The 19498-nt window shown below is 46.1% G+C and overlaps 1 protein-coding gene across 2 annotated transcripts in view; it reads left to right on the plus strand.

Annotated features, from left to right (window-relative positions):
• The first annotated feature begins 16063 nt into the window (after positions 1 to 16063).
• FCGBP (Fc fragment of IgG binding protein) overlaps positions 16064 to 19498 on the plus strand; it is a 42175-nt gene continuing 38740 nt past the window's right edge. For both annotated transcript variants that reach the window (XM_032323862.1, XM_032323863.1), the window contains exons 1-3: positions 16064 to 16092; positions 16401 to 16457; positions 17904 to 19127. In XM_032323862.1, coding sequence (XP_032179753.1) covers positions 16403 to 16457; positions 17904 to 19127 — 1279 coding nt within the window. In that variant the 5' untranslated portion in view covers positions 16064 to 16092; positions 16401 to 16402. The remainder of the gene's footprint in view (positions 16093 to 16400; positions 16458 to 17903; positions 19128 to 19498) is intronic.

The following is a 19498-nucleotide window of genomic DNA, read 5'->3' on the forward strand; positions in this document are numbered from 1 at the left end:
CTTGACTGTTGCTTCTAGGCCCCTCACATCATTTTGGCACCCAACATGGGGTCTGAGTCCAGACGTGGAAACTTGGTATAAATCTGGTGAGTACTTGCGCTTCTCTTCTTTTACTTTCATTTCAAGGGCTTTTCAAAGAGTTCGGTCTTATTAAAATACTTTGATGTTGTGGGGTGCCTGGGTGGCTCAGTGGGTTGGGCCACTGCCTTCGACTCAGGTCAAGATCTCAGGGTCCTGGGACTAAGTCCTGCATCAGGCTCTCTGCTCAGCGGGAAGCCTGCTTCCCTCTCTCTCTCTCTCTCTGCCTCTCTGACTCTGATCTCTCTTTTTTTTTTTTTTTTAAGATTTTATTTATTTATTTGTCAGGCATAGAGGGAGAGCGAGCGAGTGAGCACAGGCAGACAGAGAGGCAGGCAGAGGCAGAGGGAGAAGCAGGCTCCCCGCCAAGCAAGGAGCCCGATGTGGGACTCGATCCCAGGATGCTGGGATCATGACCCGAGCCGAAGGCAGCCGCTTAACCAACTGAGCCACCCAGGCGTCCCTCTCTCTCTGTCAAATAAATAAATAAAATCTTTAAAAAAAATACTTTGATGTTGGTTGTTCAGGCTACAATCCTCCAGCCCATAGCTACTCAATGGGGAAGAGAAAGCCTGCCTTCGGCTGGAAGTTAGTACTCTGGCTCTAATGGTAAAAAGATCCAGAAATTTGATGCCCTCTCTTTATTCCTATTCTTATACAAAGTTGTCTGTCTTGGGCATGGGACAGCCGCCTAAGTCATTAAGATAGTTGCCAACTTTAAGACTCCTGCGTGAGGTTTCCTCCTCATTGGCTTAATGTGATCCCCTCCATATCTCAGATCGAGCTGCTTCTGGCCAGGTAGACCTCTGCTTGGAGCTAGCCAACACTACCCAACTGAATTAAAACCTCAACCTGGACGGTTTCCTAGGGAAGTCAGGTGTAGGGATTACATGTGTTGGCTTGTCACTTAGATCATGATGAATTTCTATCTTTACTGTTTTCCATCTACTAGTTAGTAATGTCCTCTACTAACTACTTAAATTACAAAATTGGGTGATTTCCCCTTATAAAACTTTTCTAGTGTTTTCCATGGATTAAAAATGAAAGGTTCTTCACAGCCTTCAAGGCATGGCACAGTACTTTTGTTCATTCACTGGCATTCATTTGTAGCCTAGGATGCCATGGGGAAGTCAGGATGGGAGGGGACACTGGCATCCCTCCTACAGGGCAGTGCATGGTGGTAATCATAGTGATTCCATTTGAGGGCTGCCTCCATGGGATGCTGCGTGGAATTGGGGGGGTGGTTCTTAGTAATGCATCTTCTCTACTTTTCTAGGAGCATGAGATCTTCTTCAGTTCCCAAGGACTCTCCCTTGGGATGCCTTTTAATCCACTGAAAACAATTCAGACTGTAAGATTTCAGGGGGACGGGGATTGAAACCAGGACTTGACCTAAGGGCCTCTGGCAAAATATTTGGCCACTAACCAGGCTAATAGACCCCCTCCCACCATATTGCATGATGATTATCCAAGTAGGTCTCCTCCTAATAGATGCAGGTTGCTGGAGGAAACACAGGCCATTCCTGACAAAGGGAGACATTAATTCTTACTTTTCCTCTTCGCAGTTGGTCCCCCTCTTGTAGGGGGATTCTCCCTCATTCATTTCCCATTTCCCTCATTAAGACAGTTGGAGCTTTCTAGAAGAAAGTCACACATAATGCAGCCAGGAGCAGGTGGGGGAGGTTGTAGGATGCCAGCTTAGTCTTGCTTTAGCTAGCCTTCTGCTCCCTCAACAATCTGATACCTTTAAAATCATAAAACTAAAATGGGTAAAAATTTATGAAACTAACTTCAAAAAGCTGCTTTCAAACTGAACAAGAATTAGTAAATGGGGCTAAATGAACCTAGGAAGATGATTATAACTTTTGTGACTCTTGTTTGAAACATTGCTGGTTTTCTAACGTTTGCTCTTCCAGATTAAGGAAACTTTCTCTTAAGATATCTCTGACTTACAGAAATAAGATAAAATAGTCTTTTGTGAACAAATTGAAGCCTTTAATTTTTCTCTCTACCTGAACCCTTGGAAATTCAAAAGGTCTCTGTAGGTATTCTTTCTTCTATGGCAATCACAGTTATTTGCATGAGTTCAATAAGAATCTGTTCTTCTCTTGACAGGACAACATTGGAAACATTGGTTATTTTACCAAGGCTTCGACTGGAATGACTTATTTGAGAAAGACATGCATAGAGTCAGATATGACCAAACAGCTTTAAGGAACTAAAGTTGACTTTATGAAACATGGAGCCATAAAGCCCCTTGGAAATGTTGGCCTGACATCTTGCTTACAGAGTTCCCAGTAGCTGTACCAGGTGAGTAAGAAATGTCATTTCTGGAAGGTGCAGGAAACTCAGGATATTTTGGGGACCTCGAGAAGAGGAACTCACATAAATCTGCATGTATTGAAGGCATGTCTGATGGCAAATATTTGGCTTGGCTTCTTACCTTGGGGTTACTAAAAGTTCAATCTAGAGATTCCTTATAAAAGTTGTGACAAGCAGATTTTGAAAGATCTATATGATCGATCGCTATTCTTGCTGAGCTTATGTAAATGATTACATCGTTTGTTAAAATTGAAATTGTTTTTCAAATAAATTAGTGTTGGCTTGGCTATCTTTGATAAAAAATGAGGGCGATTATAGAGAAAATACGTTTCAATAACACATCTTTGTAGGTATTAGATTTTAGGCATTGAGACCCAAGAAAATTGGTTTCTTTTCCTGGTAGCATGTCTCAAAATGAGAATTGTCCGTGAAACCGACAAGATTAAGTCCCACTGAGTTACTATTTAGAAAACCTTTCCTCACTGTAGACTTATCAATAGATGGAGACTATAATAGTCTGTTAAATTATTCACTTGAGCCTGAGTTAATTAATAAATCTCTAAACAAATACACAGACCATATTGATGTGGAGAACAAAGGCAGAAGGAAATGTAGATAAAATGAAATTTCCTTATACCCTGCAGCTCATTGACTAATACTTGAGGCAGAGTGTAATGTTCCTCCAGGAAACTCCCAGCTGCCTTAAGATTAATGCTTTGAAAAAAAAAAAAAAAAGATTAATGCTTTGCTAGAAGGAAAAACAACCTTAGCTCCACAATAACCGGGTCTACAGGATCCTCTGAGTCTTCTTTATTGTATGGAAGTCTTTTTGAAAACTCCCCTTTGTCTTTACCTCCCCTAACTCCAAAGTATATAATCAGCCATTCTTTACAACCCTAATGCAGCCCTTTTATGCCCATGGGTCCTGTCCCCTTGCTATAATAAAACTACCTTTTTGCACCAAAGAGTCTCAAGGATTCTTTCTTGGCCATCAGCTCTGGACCCCAACATTTCCACATCAGTATCCTCCCTGAACCTGACCTGATAGTCATTAGCAACCCACCCCATATAAGCCGAGGAGACATGGTTTATTTAAAGGATTGGAAGTCTCACACAGCAGGGGATTTAACTACAAAATAGAAGGGCCCCTACTGGGTTATCATGTATTCCCGTGACCATAAAATTTGAAGGACGTTCCTCCTGGACTCCTATTGTTATGGTTTTGGAATGTTAGTGAGGTTGGGAGCCAATGACCAAGAAAGAATTCTTGACATTTCTTTAGTGTAAAAAGGTGATTTTTACACTAAACACACTAAACACTAAACACTAAACACAATGAGCTGTTGCCTGTTGCTACCTGCTGCCCCCAGGATTGTGAGGGGCAACTGATTATATACTTCGGGATGTATAAGTAAAGGTAAGAGAAGGACCCTGAAGGTCTTGCTATTGTCAAACCCAGGTTGGTTTTCCCTCTACCAAGGCATTAATATTAACACAGTTGGGAGCTTCCTGGAGGAACATTACACACTGCCTGCCTCTAGTGTTTGTCAACGAGCTGCAGGTTATAAGGAAATTTAATTTTATCTGCATTTCCTTCTGCCTTTGTTCCCCATATCATTATCAAGAATTAAGCCTGGACCTTCCCCACAGGAACCCACTGTGCCAGCTAACAACACACCTTCTCACTCCTGCGGCAGACCTAAACTTCTCTTCAAACCACAGTGAAAGCTGTACCTCTTTTTCATTCTCTTTTCCCCTGATTTCTACTGACAATTCCTTCTTACAATGGACACAGCATTATGCTGAACTTCAAACTCAAACAGCTTGCTCGAGATGTGGAATTCTGCCAATATAAAGCACATTGGGTCTGCCTTGGTGGGTCTCCCCACTTCAGGGCACAAACTGGCATTGCTTCTATAACTATGTCTTAGGTATGATCCCTGACCCATACTGCTATATTTCGTGATAGGGTTAGAACAACACACGGCCATGAATAGCACACTACAGTTATGACGGCTGCCATCAAAAATATGCTCGCAAATCATTGTTCTTCTGGCCGCCATTTAGTTTGCTACTGACTGGACAAGGAGGCCCAGAGTTAGATGGCTGGTTCCTAATGGGGCCCAATGGCTGTGCAGCTCTACCGTGTGGCCATGGCTTCCCCCAAGCTGGATAGCCTGCTGTACTCTGGATATTGCTTGGATGCACAGATGCATTTTTAAAACCATTACCGACCCAGCCAACCTTCCACATTTAAAACAACCATGGATATGTTCTGTGTTTCATGGGTATGACCACCTAGCTTCCATCTTTACTCCCTCTTTAGGACTGAGGGCTATCGCTCGGTACATGGAAGGTCTTACTAAGTTCACAGAGCTGTAAATCTTGAAATAGCATTTCCTTATTACATACTGAAGTAACACAATTGTGTAAGACAGTTTTATAAAATAGAATGGTATGCGCAAGGTAGATCCTATGCTGTCATAAAATCAACACTGTGTACGCATTCTGGATTACCACAGAACTATTTTTGGGCTTCTAATTGACATGAACACTCAAATTGGTCCTTGAGACAGGCAGTGTATGACAATCTTCAAGGAGTTCACAACTGTGTTAATGTTGATGCTTTGCTAGAGACAAAAAGGAGCCTTAGCTTCCCACAATGGAAAGACCTCTGGGATGCTGTAAATCTTCTTCTTTTTTTTTTTTTTTAAGATCTTTATTTATTTATTTGACAGACAGAGATCACAAGGAGGCAAGAGACAGGCGGGGGGTGGGGGGCAGCAGGCTCCCTGCTGAGCAGAGAGCCCAATGTGGGGCTCTATCCAAGGACCCTGAGATCATGACCTGAGCCTAAGGCAGAGGCTTAACCTACTGAGCCACCAGGCACCCCTGTAAGTAAATCTTCTTTAACATATGACAATTCTTTTGGAAACTTCCTTTATTTCTACCCTCCCACTTAAACGTATATAATCAGTCACTCCTCACAATCCTAGTGCAGCTCTTCCTTCCTACGGGGCCTGTTCCCTTGCTTTAATAAAAGTAACTTTTGCCCTGAAAACATCTTAAGAATCTTTCTTGACTGTTCGTCCTGGCCCACATCACATCAATAGGGATCCAGGCTCTTTGAGAAATGGCTGATTCTGGATCTGGTCAGGAAATGTACAAAGATGAGCCTGGAACATCTTGTCATGCCATGATGGTGAAGGAGCAATGGGTTGAAACACCAAATATGTAAAATCTATGCATTCATAGTATCAAACACATACACACCATGTTTGTTTATCTTCAGAGAGAACCATCTAAATCTGAAAATGGAAGCATTTAAGTTGCTTTTTCTGTATTAACTGCAACTTAGGGTACCCAAAGAATTAATGTGGGAATGTTTCTCTGCATAGTACAGAAGTATACAGATGTTCCTCTGATAGTAGCTAATTAATGAAGAAAAGACAATAAATTAGAAATTCATGTTTTTGCAAAGCCCCTAGTGAAATAATGGCTGTAGGCAGTTTGCCAGAATTAGCAAATAAATTGCATGTGGCATACAAAGTTATAAAAGATTGTATGGAACATACTTACACTGAAAATTAATTTATCTGAAATTCCGATGTAACTGGATGATCAGTAATTAGATAATGATTAGTTAATGATCAACAATGGATATTAACATCACTGAGCTAGATGAAGAAAAATCATTTAATAAAGCTATACATTAGGGCGCCTGGGTGGCTCAGTTGCTAAGCGTCTGCCTTCGGCTCAGGTCATGATCCCAGGATCCTGGGATCGAGCCCCACGTTGGGTTTCCTGCTTGGTGGGAAGCCTGCTTCTCTCTCTCCCACTCCCCCTGCTTCTGTTCCTTCTCTCACTGTGTCTCTCTCTATCAAATAAATAAAATCATTTTTTTAAAAAGCTATACATCCATTTGTGTTGAAGCTAAAAATTGAAGAAAATGTCTTTAAGACAATAATGTGTACTTACTAAAATCCTATGCAAGCATCATACCTTAATAACAAAATGTTGAAAGCTTTTGTTTTGTGTTCAGGTGTAAGACCAGAATGCCCCCCAACATGTCTTTTATTCCATGTATTGGGAAGCCCAAAGAAAAGACATAGAGATGAGAAAGAAAGGAGTTAAACTCATTCTCTTTAAATAATGTGGTTATGTATGTAAATAATCCAAAAGGACCTACAAATAAATTACTAGAATAAGAAGTGGTGACCTCTGGTTCCAGACAAGATGGTAGAAACTCATTTCTCCATACTCATCTCTAAGTACAACAAAACAGTTATGGCATGGTCTGATGTGGTGCTCGATGTAGATGGAGGAAATACTTAAAACAATTGTATTTTTTTAAGTGAGGAAAGTAAATGGATGTACAGAGAAGCAAAGCTTCAGCACTTCAAAGTGGTAAAATATTGATGTTAGATTGACATATGTTGCATATTCGTATTGTAATACCTAGATCAAATGGTAAGACAATTGTCCAAAAGAATACACTCAAAAGGAATAGAAATCAAAATAGAACTCTAAAAAATGCTCATGTAACCCACAGAAATGTAAAAACAAAAAGATAGAGGAATGAGAAGCAGAAGGAACAAATGGAAAATGACTAATAAAATGTCAAACTTGAGACCAAGCATCAATAATCAGTTTAGAGGTAAATTATCAATTACACATAATCAAAAACAGAGATTGGTGGAGGGAATTTAAAAAACATAATTCAACTATAAACTATTTCCAAAACTCACTTGAAATGCAACAATATTGGCAGAATAAAGGTAAAAGGATGGGAAAAGACATGTTATGAAAATATTAACTTTAGGAAGCCAAAAAGGGGTGCCTGTGTGGCTCACTGGTTTAAAGCCTCTACCTTCAGCTCAGGACATGATCTCAGGGTCCTGGGATTGAGCCCCACATTGGGCTCTCTGATCAACAGGGAGCCTGCTTCCCTCTCTCTCTCTGCCTGCCTCTGCCTACTTGTGATCTCTCTCTCTCTGTGTCAAATAAATAAATAAAATCTTAAAAAAAAGAAGCCAAAAGTTACTACATTAATATCAAATTAAGTAGACTTCAGAGCAAAGAAAAATTACTAAGAACAAGGCAGGACATTACATGATGATAAAAGCCTTTTTCTATCAGAGAGACATTGCAATCCTAAATCCATATTCATCAAACAATAGGATTCAAAATACACAAAACAAAAACTAATAGAACAGAAAGGCCAGGGTCACCTGGGTGGCTCAGTCAGTTAAACGTCCAACTATTAATTTCCACTCAGGTCATGATCTCAGGGTTGTGAACGTGAACCCCACATGGGGGCTCTGAGCTCAGTGAGGAGTCTGCCCGAAATTCTTGCTCTCTCTTTCTCCCCCACTTGGAGTGCTCTAAATAAATAAATAAATAAATAAACAAAATCATTAAAAGAAAAGAACTGAAAGGCAAAATAAACAAATCTGCAATCATAGGGAATTCAAAACCTTACTCTTGTTAATTCATAGAACTACTATAAAGAATATAAGCAAATATACAGAAGAACTGAATAACACCACAATCAATGGGATCTGATTGCCACTTGTAGACCACCCCACCCAACATAGCAGTATGCACATTCTTTCCAAGAACCCATGGAACATTTACCAAAAGGAAATATAGATTGGGTAATAATGCAAAGTATTTGCATTATTGGGTAATAGTACAAAACAAGGACAAAATGAAAAGAATTGATTATACAAGAGTATGTTCTCTGACTGTAATAGAATCAGCTAGAAATCAACAACAGAGAAAGAAGAGAAAAGCCTCCAGCCACATGGATATTAAACAACTTACTTCTAAATAACCCATGGTCAAATAGGAAGTCTCAAGAAAAAAATTTTTTTCTTGAACATATCAACTCATGGGATGCAGCTAAAGCAGTGCTGGAGAGCATATTTATAGCACTAAAATGCTTACCTCAGAAAAATAGGAAAGTTGTGGTACCTGGGTGGCTCAGTGGGGTAAGCCTCTGCCTTCAGCTCAGGTCATGATTTCAGGATCCTAGATCCAGCTGGTATTCTTGTTCCCTGCTCAGTGGAGAGTCTGCTTCTTCCTCTCTCTCTCTGCCCCTCCCCCTGCTTGTGCATGCACGCTCACGCTCTCTCTCTCTCTCTCTGTGTCAAATGAATAAATAAAATATTTTTTTTAGGGACACCTGGGTGGCTCAGTGGGTTAAAGCCTCTGCCTTTGGCTCAGGTCATGATCCCGGGGTCCTGGGATTGAGCCCCGCATCGGGCTCTCTGCTCGGCGGGGAGCCTGCTTCCCTCCCTTCCCTTTTTTAAAAAAAAGATATATTTTTTAAGATTTTATTTGATCATTTGACAGACAGAGATCAAAAGTAGGCAGAGAGGCAGGCAGAGAGAGAGGAAGGGAAGCAGGCTCCCCACTGAGCAGAGAGACCTACATGGGGCTCAATCCCAGGACCCTGGGATCATGACCTGAGCCGAAGGCAGAGGCTTTAACCCACTGAGCACCCAGGCGCCCTAAAATATTTTTTTTAAGATTTTATTTATTTATTTGACAGACAGAGACCACAAGTAGGCAGAGAGGCAGGCAGAGAGAGAGAGGATAAAGCAGGCTCCCTGCAGAGCAGAGAGCCTGATGCGGGGCTCCATCCCAGGACCCCTGGGATCACAACCTGAGCCGAAGGCAGAGGCCCTAACCCACTGAGCCACCCAGGCGCCCCAGCCCTAAAATATTTTTTTAAAAAAGGAAAAATAAGAATGTCTCAGACCAATAATCTAAACTCCTACCCAAAAAACCAAAGACCAAAATAAACACAAATCAATCAGAAGGAGAGAAACAATAAAGAATAGAAATTAATAAAATTGAGAAGAGGATCATAAGAAAGTCAATGAAACAAAAATCTGGTTACTTGAGAAGATCAATAAAATTAATAAACATCTAGCAAGGTTGACAAACATAACAGAGAAACCCCAAACTACTAATATCAAGAATGAAAGATGATATATATCAACACAAACCCTACAACCATTAAAAGGATGCAAGAGTAATACGAACAATTCTACAGTCACAAATTTCATAGTTTACACGAAATGGATCAATTCTGCAGAAACCACAAAACTGGTAACCAATGAATGATTTGTATCCAGAATATACAAAAACCTCACACAACCAAAAGAAAAACTGGCAAGCGACTTGAATAAGCACATGACTGAAATCACAAATCATAACAAGATATCCAAATGGCCAATAAATCTATCAAAAAGCACTCAGCCTCCTTGATAATCTAGGAAATGCAAAATAAAACCACAACTAGACACCACATCGCTTCTAGCATGGCTAACACGACTTTGTTACAGACTCTCACAAGACCAAGTATTGCAGTGGAGCCAGCACCATAGTCATGACCATGGGAATTGAAATTGCAGCACATTTGGGAACATCTACTAAAGCCAAGCCCAGTGATCTAACCATTCTACCCTTAGAAACCCCACAGCATACCCCAACAGAAATGATGTGCACATGAGCACCGAAAGATAGGATCTATCAGCCCAAGCGGGAAACAGTCCGAATGTCCATCAACAGTAGAATGGGTAAGTATTGGGGGATCTTATATGAGTTCCATATGGCAGTGAAAATGAGCTATGGTTTTGTGCTCAAGGTTAGCACCCAGTGGAGGAAGTGAGTCACAAAGAAACACATATGGTTCTATTTAGGTAAAAAAATTTTTAAAAGATTTTATTTATTTATTTGACAGACAGAGATCACAAGCAAGCAGAGAGGCAGGCAGAGAAAGAGGAAGGGAAGAAGGCTCCCTGCTGAGCAGAGAGCCTAATGCGGGACTCGATCCCAAGACCCTGAGATCATAACCTGAGCCAAAGGCAGAGGTGTTAACCCACTGAGCCACCCAGGTGCCCCTAAAATTTTATTTTTTTAAAGTATCTTATTTATCTGGCAGAGAGAGAGAGTGCGCGCACTAGCAGGGGGGGAGAACAGATAGAGGGAGAATCAGACTCCCCGCTAATCAAGGAGCCGATGTGGGGCTCGAGCCCAGGACCCCGGGATCATGACCTGAGCCAAAGACAGACACCTAACTGACTGGGCCACCCAGGCATCCCTCTATTTAGGTAAGATTTTAAAGCAAACTAAATAATCGGTTATGTTAGAAGCCAAAATAGTGGCTCTCTGGGGGAAGGAAGGAATGGGTGGTAATTAGGGAAAACCATGAAAAGAGTCTCTGGGATGCTAGGAATGTTCTCTTTCTTGACCTGGGTGAAGGTATGAGGTTGTATTCATTCTGAGATAATTCAATGAATTGTATACATTTATTATTCGTGCACTGTAGTGTATAGCTGGAGGTTTCCATGATTTTTCCTGCTTAACCCACCACTCTTGGCCCACAAGTACAGGACTCCTGCTGCATGAGTGACCTTGGGAGCAATGATTTGTTGACATTAGCTGGGCCTCCAGGGCAGAAGTGACCCTTCTGCCTGGACACCTAGAGCTATAAATTGTGCCCTGTATCCCCTCTGGCTCCAGGCTGGACTGGCCCCCCAAGAATGGAATCCAGGAGGGGAGGCAAACACACTTAGCCCAGCCTCCTAGAATATGTAAAGACATGATTACACAGAAATGCAGCTGACTTCAAACTGCACTTAGGCAAATGAATGTTTAAGTAGGTAAACAAATGTTTAACTTTAGACCCCATTATTTGCCCTATAAATATAGCCCTAATGGGGATGGTCAGTTGGAAGTCTCACATGAGGGGAGGTTGATCTGCCCAAGCTTCTCCATCAGGATGCCAACCTGGCATCCTGATGGAGGTTGGATGTTTTAAGTCCCTGCGTTGATGAAACTATCTTATTCTCCTTCAATGCTTACAATAGCCCCCACCTATACACAGATTTCCCTTCTTTCTGTTTCTGTTAGATTTTTTACAATATCAATAAAGTGTTTGGTGTGCCTGGGTAGCTCAGTGAGTTAAGCCTCTGCCTTCGGCTCAGGTCATGATCTCACGGTCCTGGGATCGAGCCCCGCATTGGGCTCTCTGCTCAGCAGAGAGCCTGCTTCCCTGCTCTCTCTCTCTCTCTCTCTCTCTCTGCCTGTGTCTCTGCTAATTGTGATCTCTGTCTGTCAAATAAATAAACAAAGTCTTTAAAAAAATAAAATAAAAATAAATAAAGTGTTCCTCTCAGAAATTGAGAGTTCAGCCATGGACCTTTTGTTTAGAATGTGAACTTATTTTTTTTTTAAGATTTATTTATTTATTTATTTATTTATTTGACAGACAGAGATCACAAGCAGGCAGACAGACAGGCAGAGAGAGAGAGGAGGAAGCAGGCTCCCTGCTGAGCAGAGAGCCTGACTCAGGGCTCCATCTCAGGACCCTGGGATCATGACCTGAGCCGAAGGCAGAGGCTTTAACCCACTGAGCCACCCAGGAGCCCCTAGAATATGAACTTATTAATACACCTACTTTATTTCATTGAGACATTATGAACCATTCCCATGAGTCACATTAGAATGGTTGTCTACAAGGGGGCAGTAGGAATGGAAAACGGGTGTAAAAGAAAATAACTATGTGGGTAGATGAGCGATGGACGGATAGGCAGTGAGGTAGCTGGATGAAATGGGGCCTGGGCTAACCGCAGCTCTAGAGCTTTGTCCTTGTCCAACATAGACACAAATTACAGGTGGTCATTTGAATTAAAATTTAAATTGATTAAAATTAAATTAATGGGAGCGCCTGGTTGACTCAGTCGGTTAAGTATCTGACTCTTGATCTCAGCTCAGGTCTTGATCTCAGGGTGGTAACGTCAAGCCCCATGTTGGGCAGGGAGCCTACTTAAAAAAAATTCAGTCCCGCCTGGTGTCAGTCACATTTCAAGAGCTCAGTAGCCATATGTAGTTCTTGCCTACCGTACGGGACGGGGTCAGATATGGCACATTTTCATCATCACAGAAAGTTCTATTAGACAGCATGGGTAGACACGGGTAAGATCTCCTAGAGAGAAGAGGTAGTTGAGAAAGAGAATCTAGAACCACCCATGTCAAAAGAGTCATTGTAAGGAAAAAAACAAGTAACAAGATCAGCAAGAAAGTGGTATCATGGAAACAGAGGCATTCGAAATTTTTTTTATTTTTAATTTTTATTTCTTTCTTTATTTGACACACAGAGAGAGATCACAAGTAGGCAGAGAGGCAGGCAGAAAGAGAGGGGGAAGCAGGCTCCCCGCTGAGCAGAGAGCCCGATGCGGGGCTCCATCCCAGGACCCTGAGATCATGACCTGAGCCAAAGGCAGAGACTTAACCCACTGAGCCACCCAGGTTTTCCTAGAAATTTTTTTTTTAAAGATTTTATTTATTTATTTATTTGTCAGAGAGCACAAACATGGGGAATGGCTAGCAGAGAGAGAAGCAGACTCCCCACTGAGCAGGGAGCCAGATGCCAGACTCCATCCCAGGACCCTGGGATCGTGACCTGAGCTGAAGGCAGATGCTTGACCGACTGAGCCGCCCAGGCGCCCCACTAAAGATTTTATTTTTAAGTCCCCTAATGTGGGACTTGAACCCACAAGCCCGAGGTCAAGAGTCACATTCTCCATCAACTGAGCCAGCCAGGTCCCAGGCCTTAGACGTTGTCCAGGAAAAATGTGTCAAATGTAATAGAAGGAGCAGGAACCAAGTGGCAAATAAGAGGGCTCAACAAGAACAGTTTTGGTGAGAACGGAGGTCGGACCGTGGCAGGTGGAAGAGAGATTGGTGGGGAGGCAGGGAGCTGTGGATGCAGTAAGAGTCTGAATTTCAAGAGTGGAGAAAAGCGGGGCGGGGAGGGGGGATCTCCATTAAGCAAGGGAGCAAGCAGTCAGTGTCGATTAGCCTTACGTTGGGTTCTTGGGAAATAAAGTGAGGTCTGGACTCCAGACACAGAGTCAGCAAGCAAAGTATCAAGGAGGGGGCTCCGAGAAGGAAGAAAAGCACAGGCGGTGCCCAAGTGGCAGGTGCAGGGCATGGAGATAATCCTGCCAGGAGCGTGGGCTTTCGTTCACAGGGACAGGGAAGCATGGAAGGGTATTGAGCAGAGGAGGAATGAGATCAAGGGAGATCAGTGGAAGTTTATGGGAGATGGAAGAATTCCTGCGGGGGCAGGAATCCTGTGGGACCCAGGTTTGAAGGAATGATGTTAGAAATTGCCAGCAAATCTGCATTGATCAGGGCACCTGGGTGGGTCAGTTGGTTAAGGGGCTGCCTTCAGCTCAGGTCAGGATCCCCAGGTCCCGGAATCAAGGCCCGGCTTCGGGCTCCCTGCTCACCAAGGAGCCTGCCTCTCCCTCTCCTACTGCCTGCCTCTCCCCTGCTTTTGTTCTCTCTTTCTAATATACACATAAAATCTTTTTTTTTTTTAATCTGCATTTAGCTACAGAGAGTAACTTCTCTCCTGCAGCGCCCTTGGTTTGTAAAGCCCAGACAAGTCTGAGGGTCCCAGGGCTCTCCAGCTGAGTAACGAGTGCAGAGCTGCCCCCTGCCAATCCCGCTGCAGGGAGAGGCCAGAAGGCTCAGGTTCAAAAAGACCCCTGTTTGGGCTCTGAGTGAGGATTCGAGGGGTGGGATGGATGTGTCTTTCTGACCATAAAGAAGTGTCCATGCATGTTCTCTCCTGTAGGATTTCCAAGAATAGATAAGGGTGTCCTGAGAGTTGATATGATAGAGTAAGACACAGCTTGTGTCAACACACACACACACACACACACACACACTTGGGCCCTGAAAGGAGTAAGAAGAAGGTCCCACGCAGTGTCAAATCCAAAATATGAATCCAAAATATGAGATTTCCCACAACCACCCCATATCTAGGGCCTCTGACTGCAGAGGACAACAGTGGATTTTGTGGAGGCAAAGACTTTTCTCTGGGGTCAGCCAAGGGGACACCTCACGGCTTAGAAGAGATTGAAGGGGCACGATCACCCCTGAGGTTCACCCTAATTCTCTGCCCCCTCACCCCTCATTTCTCTGTCTCAGACCACAGTGGGGTATCCAGTTTAGAAAATTTTGCCACGTTTGCCATAGCTGCTTCCTTCCTAGGACTCCCAGGCACGGCTCCCCACAAAGCTCCTACTCCTGTAAGCCGCCCCTCACCCCACACCTGCTTCTTGACATCCCTGGCTTTCATCCAGCCTCCTGTTTGCTCACTTCATTTTCCTGGTTGACTTTGGGTCCCATTCAACTCTCAGGCTTTATCTCTCCCTCTGGGAACCTGACCTGAGTGGGGGATGCCAGAGCCCCTACCCACCTTGGCCACCCACAGGCCTGGGTGATAAGAGAGGGAGCGCTGGGGGCAGCAGCTGCTGGGGTGTTGTCCGAGAGGGCGCCCAGGCCTTGCAGCTGCTGGGGAAACTCCCCAACAAACAATGAGTCCTAACACTGGGTACGAGGAGACCGGGGCATGGGTCAGGCCAGCACCTCTGCAGGAAGATCCCAGAGCCCACACCACCTCGAGGCAGTCTTGACCTCGGCTCCCCATGTGACACTTAAGCTCCCAATCCCACTAGATTCGGGGGTGATGGGAGGCCCAGAGTTCCCCAAACCCTGTTCATCCAGTCCCTTCTTTTCTTTTCTTCTTTTTTTTTTTTTTTTTGCATCTTCTTTTCTTTTCTTTCTTTTTTGATTTTTATTTATTTATTTGAGAGAAGAGAGAAAGTGAGCATGAGCAGGGAGAAGGGCAGAAGGAGAGGGAGACGCAGACTCCCCGTTGAGCAGGGAGCCCTGGGGCTTGATCCCAGGACCCTGAGATCATGACCTGAGCTGAAGTCAGGCGCTTAAATGACAACTCCCCAGGTGCCCCCAGCCAGTCCCTTCTTGGGTCAAAAAGACCTCCCAGAAAACAAATAATCTTCCAGGAAGTAGAACCCAGTGTCTGCGTGGAACCAGGAAACAGAGGCCTCCATCCTTCTTCACACTCTGCTCCAGCCCCGAGTTCCTGCCCTGCTCTCCACAGGGGCACAACCAGAAGGTCCCCACCAGAAGAGCCTGCCTCCCACCTCCAGTCCCCAGTAAGGCTAATCTTGATGTTCACGTTTTTCAGACAAGGTTCCCAGCAGGTCCTGCTGAACTGAGGGTGGACATATTGTGTCCCACTGGCCTAGGTCAGCTGCTCAGATGCTACCCACCCCAGACACTACAGTGGGGCCCGGACACAGGATGTGGATGGCTGGGGAGCAGGAGGAATCAGCTTGTGGGGACTAGGGAGCAGCCAGGACCCGGATATGGGTCTTTTGCTATTGTTCCTGGCAGGAGGCAAAGGAAGACATCCAACCATCGAACCAGCAAGCAAGACCAAATACCACACTCCGCCCCTACCCCACACCCCACCCGCCGGGTACCCAGGCTCCCAGCACCCGCTCCCCAGCTGTTCCCCTCAGGGACACCACCCTTCCAGTTCTGAAGTTTCTAGCAGGCTCCCAGGCCACAGCCACCAGCTGTTCTCACACCCCTCTAAGGACCCAGGTGTCCAGGCTTGTCCTCCACCCTTCCCAGGCATTCAAGGTCCCCATTCCACCTGCCCTGGGATGACCAGCCTCCTCCAGGAAGTTGGCACCATCTTCTTGGCAGGTGGCCCGGGGTGTGGCCTGAGGAGCCACGAAACTCCACTATATAGCCCAGCCCAGGGGCTAGCCCTACACCTCCAGGGACCTGCAGGTGAGAGAGGCCCGGGTCCCCTATAGAAGTGGGACATGAGGTCCCCTGCTCTAGCCCCTTGTTCTAGGTTTCCCCACTCCAAACCCACTGGACCCACTGGACACCTAACTCCCCATCCTTGCCTTGTCCTGCCCTCCCTGCCCCTCACCAGACCCACTGGACATGTAAATCCCCTATACACACGCACACTGGCCCTTGGATCCAGCCCACCCCCCTTTGTGCCCAGGTGGCCCCCGTCCTCTCTGGAACAGTGCCCAGCCAGAGGGACAGACTAACCTTCCTTGACCCCTTCTCTTTCCCCACGGCAGATATGGGTTCCCTGTGGAGCTGGTGGACACTCTGGACGGGAACAACCCTCCTGTGTGGTAAGTCAGGCTGAGACCCCATCCTCGTCTTTGCTCTCGTCTGGGGGACTCTGCCTGCTGCGGTCAGCACCCTCTGTCCATATGTCCTCCACAACCCCAGCTCCCAGTACCACCCCGGGCTAGCTGAGATGGGAGTGAGTCCCCTTAGGGTCTGCAGAGAAGTGTGGTGGGACCCTCCCATTCTTTCTCTGTCCTAGAAGGAAGCAGATAAAATCCACGGTCCCCCAATTTAAGTCTTCAAGAAGTACTTACTTCTTGATTTTCTGTAACTTTCTCGATTTTCTGTAACTCAGCTGAAGTTCTGACTCTGAGTCTCCTGCTGAGATGATGGAAAATTTCACTCAAGTTATTCTTGGGGGGCTTGGTGCCCGATTCCCCAGGCTTATGCCCTGGACTGCAATCTCAGGTGAAGCCAGGGTACTAAGGAAGGTTGGGGCCTCAGAGCCTTCTAGTCGTCAATCAGCATCTGCTTCGTCCCTTTTGAAACCTTCATTGTTCCTGATGCTCTGGCCCCATAGGACACTGGGACATCCTTCCAGGCTCCCCTAATTCAGTAGACAGTCCTTCTATAACCCCATATTCTCTCCAAGACCCTGTAGATCTCCTCCCCTGCCCTCTCTCTTTCCCCAACTCCCTCTCTCTCCCTCCTTCTCTTCCCGGCCCTGGAGAATCTCTTCCTAGTTGGGGGTGTTGAAAAGCACCCAGTCCTCTCTTTCTGGGAGACATATTGTCCACACCCCCATACCCTCCTTCTTCCTTTAACCCCCTTTACATCCCCATGTTTTTATTAAGACCAAAGTCATAAACCAGCACCTAAATCCAGCCCGTTGGAGCCCCATAGCACTTAAAACAATTTGGGGTTGGAGATTTCACATGGAAATTCAAATAGCCAGTTTCTCCTGAAAAATGGTTAAGATCTGGCATAAAAAAGGGGAGGGGAAGAGCCCACAAATCATCATAATAACAGGCTAACCCTACCCACTTTCCTTGGCATATGAACACTCTAGTTTGCACACCGGCCACCCAGACGGTTTCCCACATTCTTATTACTTGCCTGGACCATCAGGTCCGAAGTGTTCAGGCTTTTGTTTTACTTACTTACTTACCTACCTACTTACTTATTTATTTAGAGAGAGAGAGTGCACAGAGAAGAGGGAGAGGGAGAAGCAGACTCTCCACTAAGCAGGGAGCCCGATGCAGGACTTGCTCCCACAACTCTGAGATCATGACCTGAGCCTCCCAGGTGCTCCCTGTTCAGGCTTTTAGAACACAAAAGCCAGAAGGGCTGGTAGGCGAATAAGAAGAAAGGAAAGCAAGAGGAGAAAAAGCTCGAGTCAGTATTTCAATGTGGTATCTAGGCTCAGTGCAAGGCCTTCCTTCTCTGCTGGAGAGGACTAGGTGAGTAGACCTGCAACTGTGTTCTCTCCCCTTCCACCCCACTCCCAGGGTTGACCCAAGGGACCTCAGTGGACTTCCTTGCGGCCTTCCTGCAGAACTACCTGCCTAACTACCACCGGGCCTCCCTCCAACTCCTCCTCTCCAGTCTGTCGGACCACTCTGCCTCGGTCTCCATTCACTGCCACGCAGATGGCACTGAGCAGAATGTCACAGTGAACCCGGGACAGTCAGTCCTGGTCAGCGTCAGTTCCAAGGCCGAGATGTTCGGCAGTAAGGTCTTCCAACACGCGGTGACCATCCACTCTGACCGCGAGATCTCTGCGCAGGCCATAAACACAAAGCCTAACACAGCAGAGCTGACCCGGCTGTGGCCTGTCCGGGTTTTGGGCACTGAGTACTTTGCAGTCACACCTCCTGGCGTCTCATCCAAGAATGTCAAGGAGTTCGCCGTGGTGGGGGGGGCAGCGGGGGCCTCGGTCACTATGAAGCTAAAGGGGTCCGCGACATTCCAGAACAAGTTCTACCCAGCGGGCAGTATCATAACCTTGACCCTGCAGCCATACCAGGTGGCCCAGGTACAGAGCACATCTGAGCTCTCGGGGTCGAGGATCACAGCCAACAGCCCCGTGGCTGTGTTCTCCGGCCACAGCTGTGCCCAGAAACACACGAACTGCAACCACGTGGTGGAGCAGCTGCTCCCCACGTCCGCCTGGGGCACCCGCTACGTGGTGGCCTCGCTGTCCTCCCAGGCCCGCTACGATCTGGTCTATGTCGTAGCCAGCAAGACCACGAAGCTGAGCTACAATCAGGGGGGCACCACTGGCTCCCGTGGGCTCCAGGAGGGCGATGTGACCGAGTTTGAGACCCGGCAATCGCAGCCACTCTACCTGTCCGCAGATGTGGGCATCCAGGTCCTGCAGTTTGGCACAGGGGCCACAAGGGATGGAATAACCTATGACCCCTACCTGGCCTTGGTCCCAGACGTGGCAGCCTACTGCCCAGCCTATGTGGTGAAGAGCTTGCCAGGCACTGAGGGCGTGGCTCTGGTGGTAACACAGACAAAGGCGGTTAACGAGCTGACCCTGGAAGGGCAGAAGATGGGGGCCAAGCTCTCCTGGACAGCTGTGCCCGGCAGTGAGTTCTCCTATGCCGAGGTGGACCTTGGCCACACTGACGAGATCCACATGATTGAGGCCACTACAAACTTCGGGCTGCTCACCTTTGGGCTGCTCCAGGCCGCAAGCTATGGGACAGCAGGTGCCTGTGGCCGAAGTGAGTGATGGGAATGCCCACCCCCTCCCCCACCACCAGCCCTGTCTAACCCATGACCCCTTGGCTGGCTCTCTCGCCCTCTCCTTTTTCCCACCAACTGCTCCCCTGTGGCTGTCCCCACCTCACCTCCATCCTCTCTGCCATCCTCCCCCTCCCTAAGGCTTCCCAGCTCCTCCCTACCCAGCCCCCTCCAGGAACCACTAAATCTTTAGCAACCAGTGTGATCCAAGGTCCCCAGCAGTCAGAAACAATGCCCGCCAGAGCACGGCAGCAGGGTCCTATGTGGAGGCCCCCACAGTGTCTGACATGTGTCTGGCCTCAGCCCTCTGTCTCTTTTTTGTTTTGTTTTGTTTTTTTAAGATTTTATTTAT

The sequence above is a fragment of the Mustela erminea genome, chromosome 19, assembly GCF_009829155.1.
Source record: "Mustela erminea isolate mMusErm1 chromosome 19, mMusErm1.Pri, whole genome shotgun sequence".
NCBI lineage: Eukaryota > Metazoa > Chordata > Mammalia > Carnivora > Mustelidae > Mustela > Mustela erminea.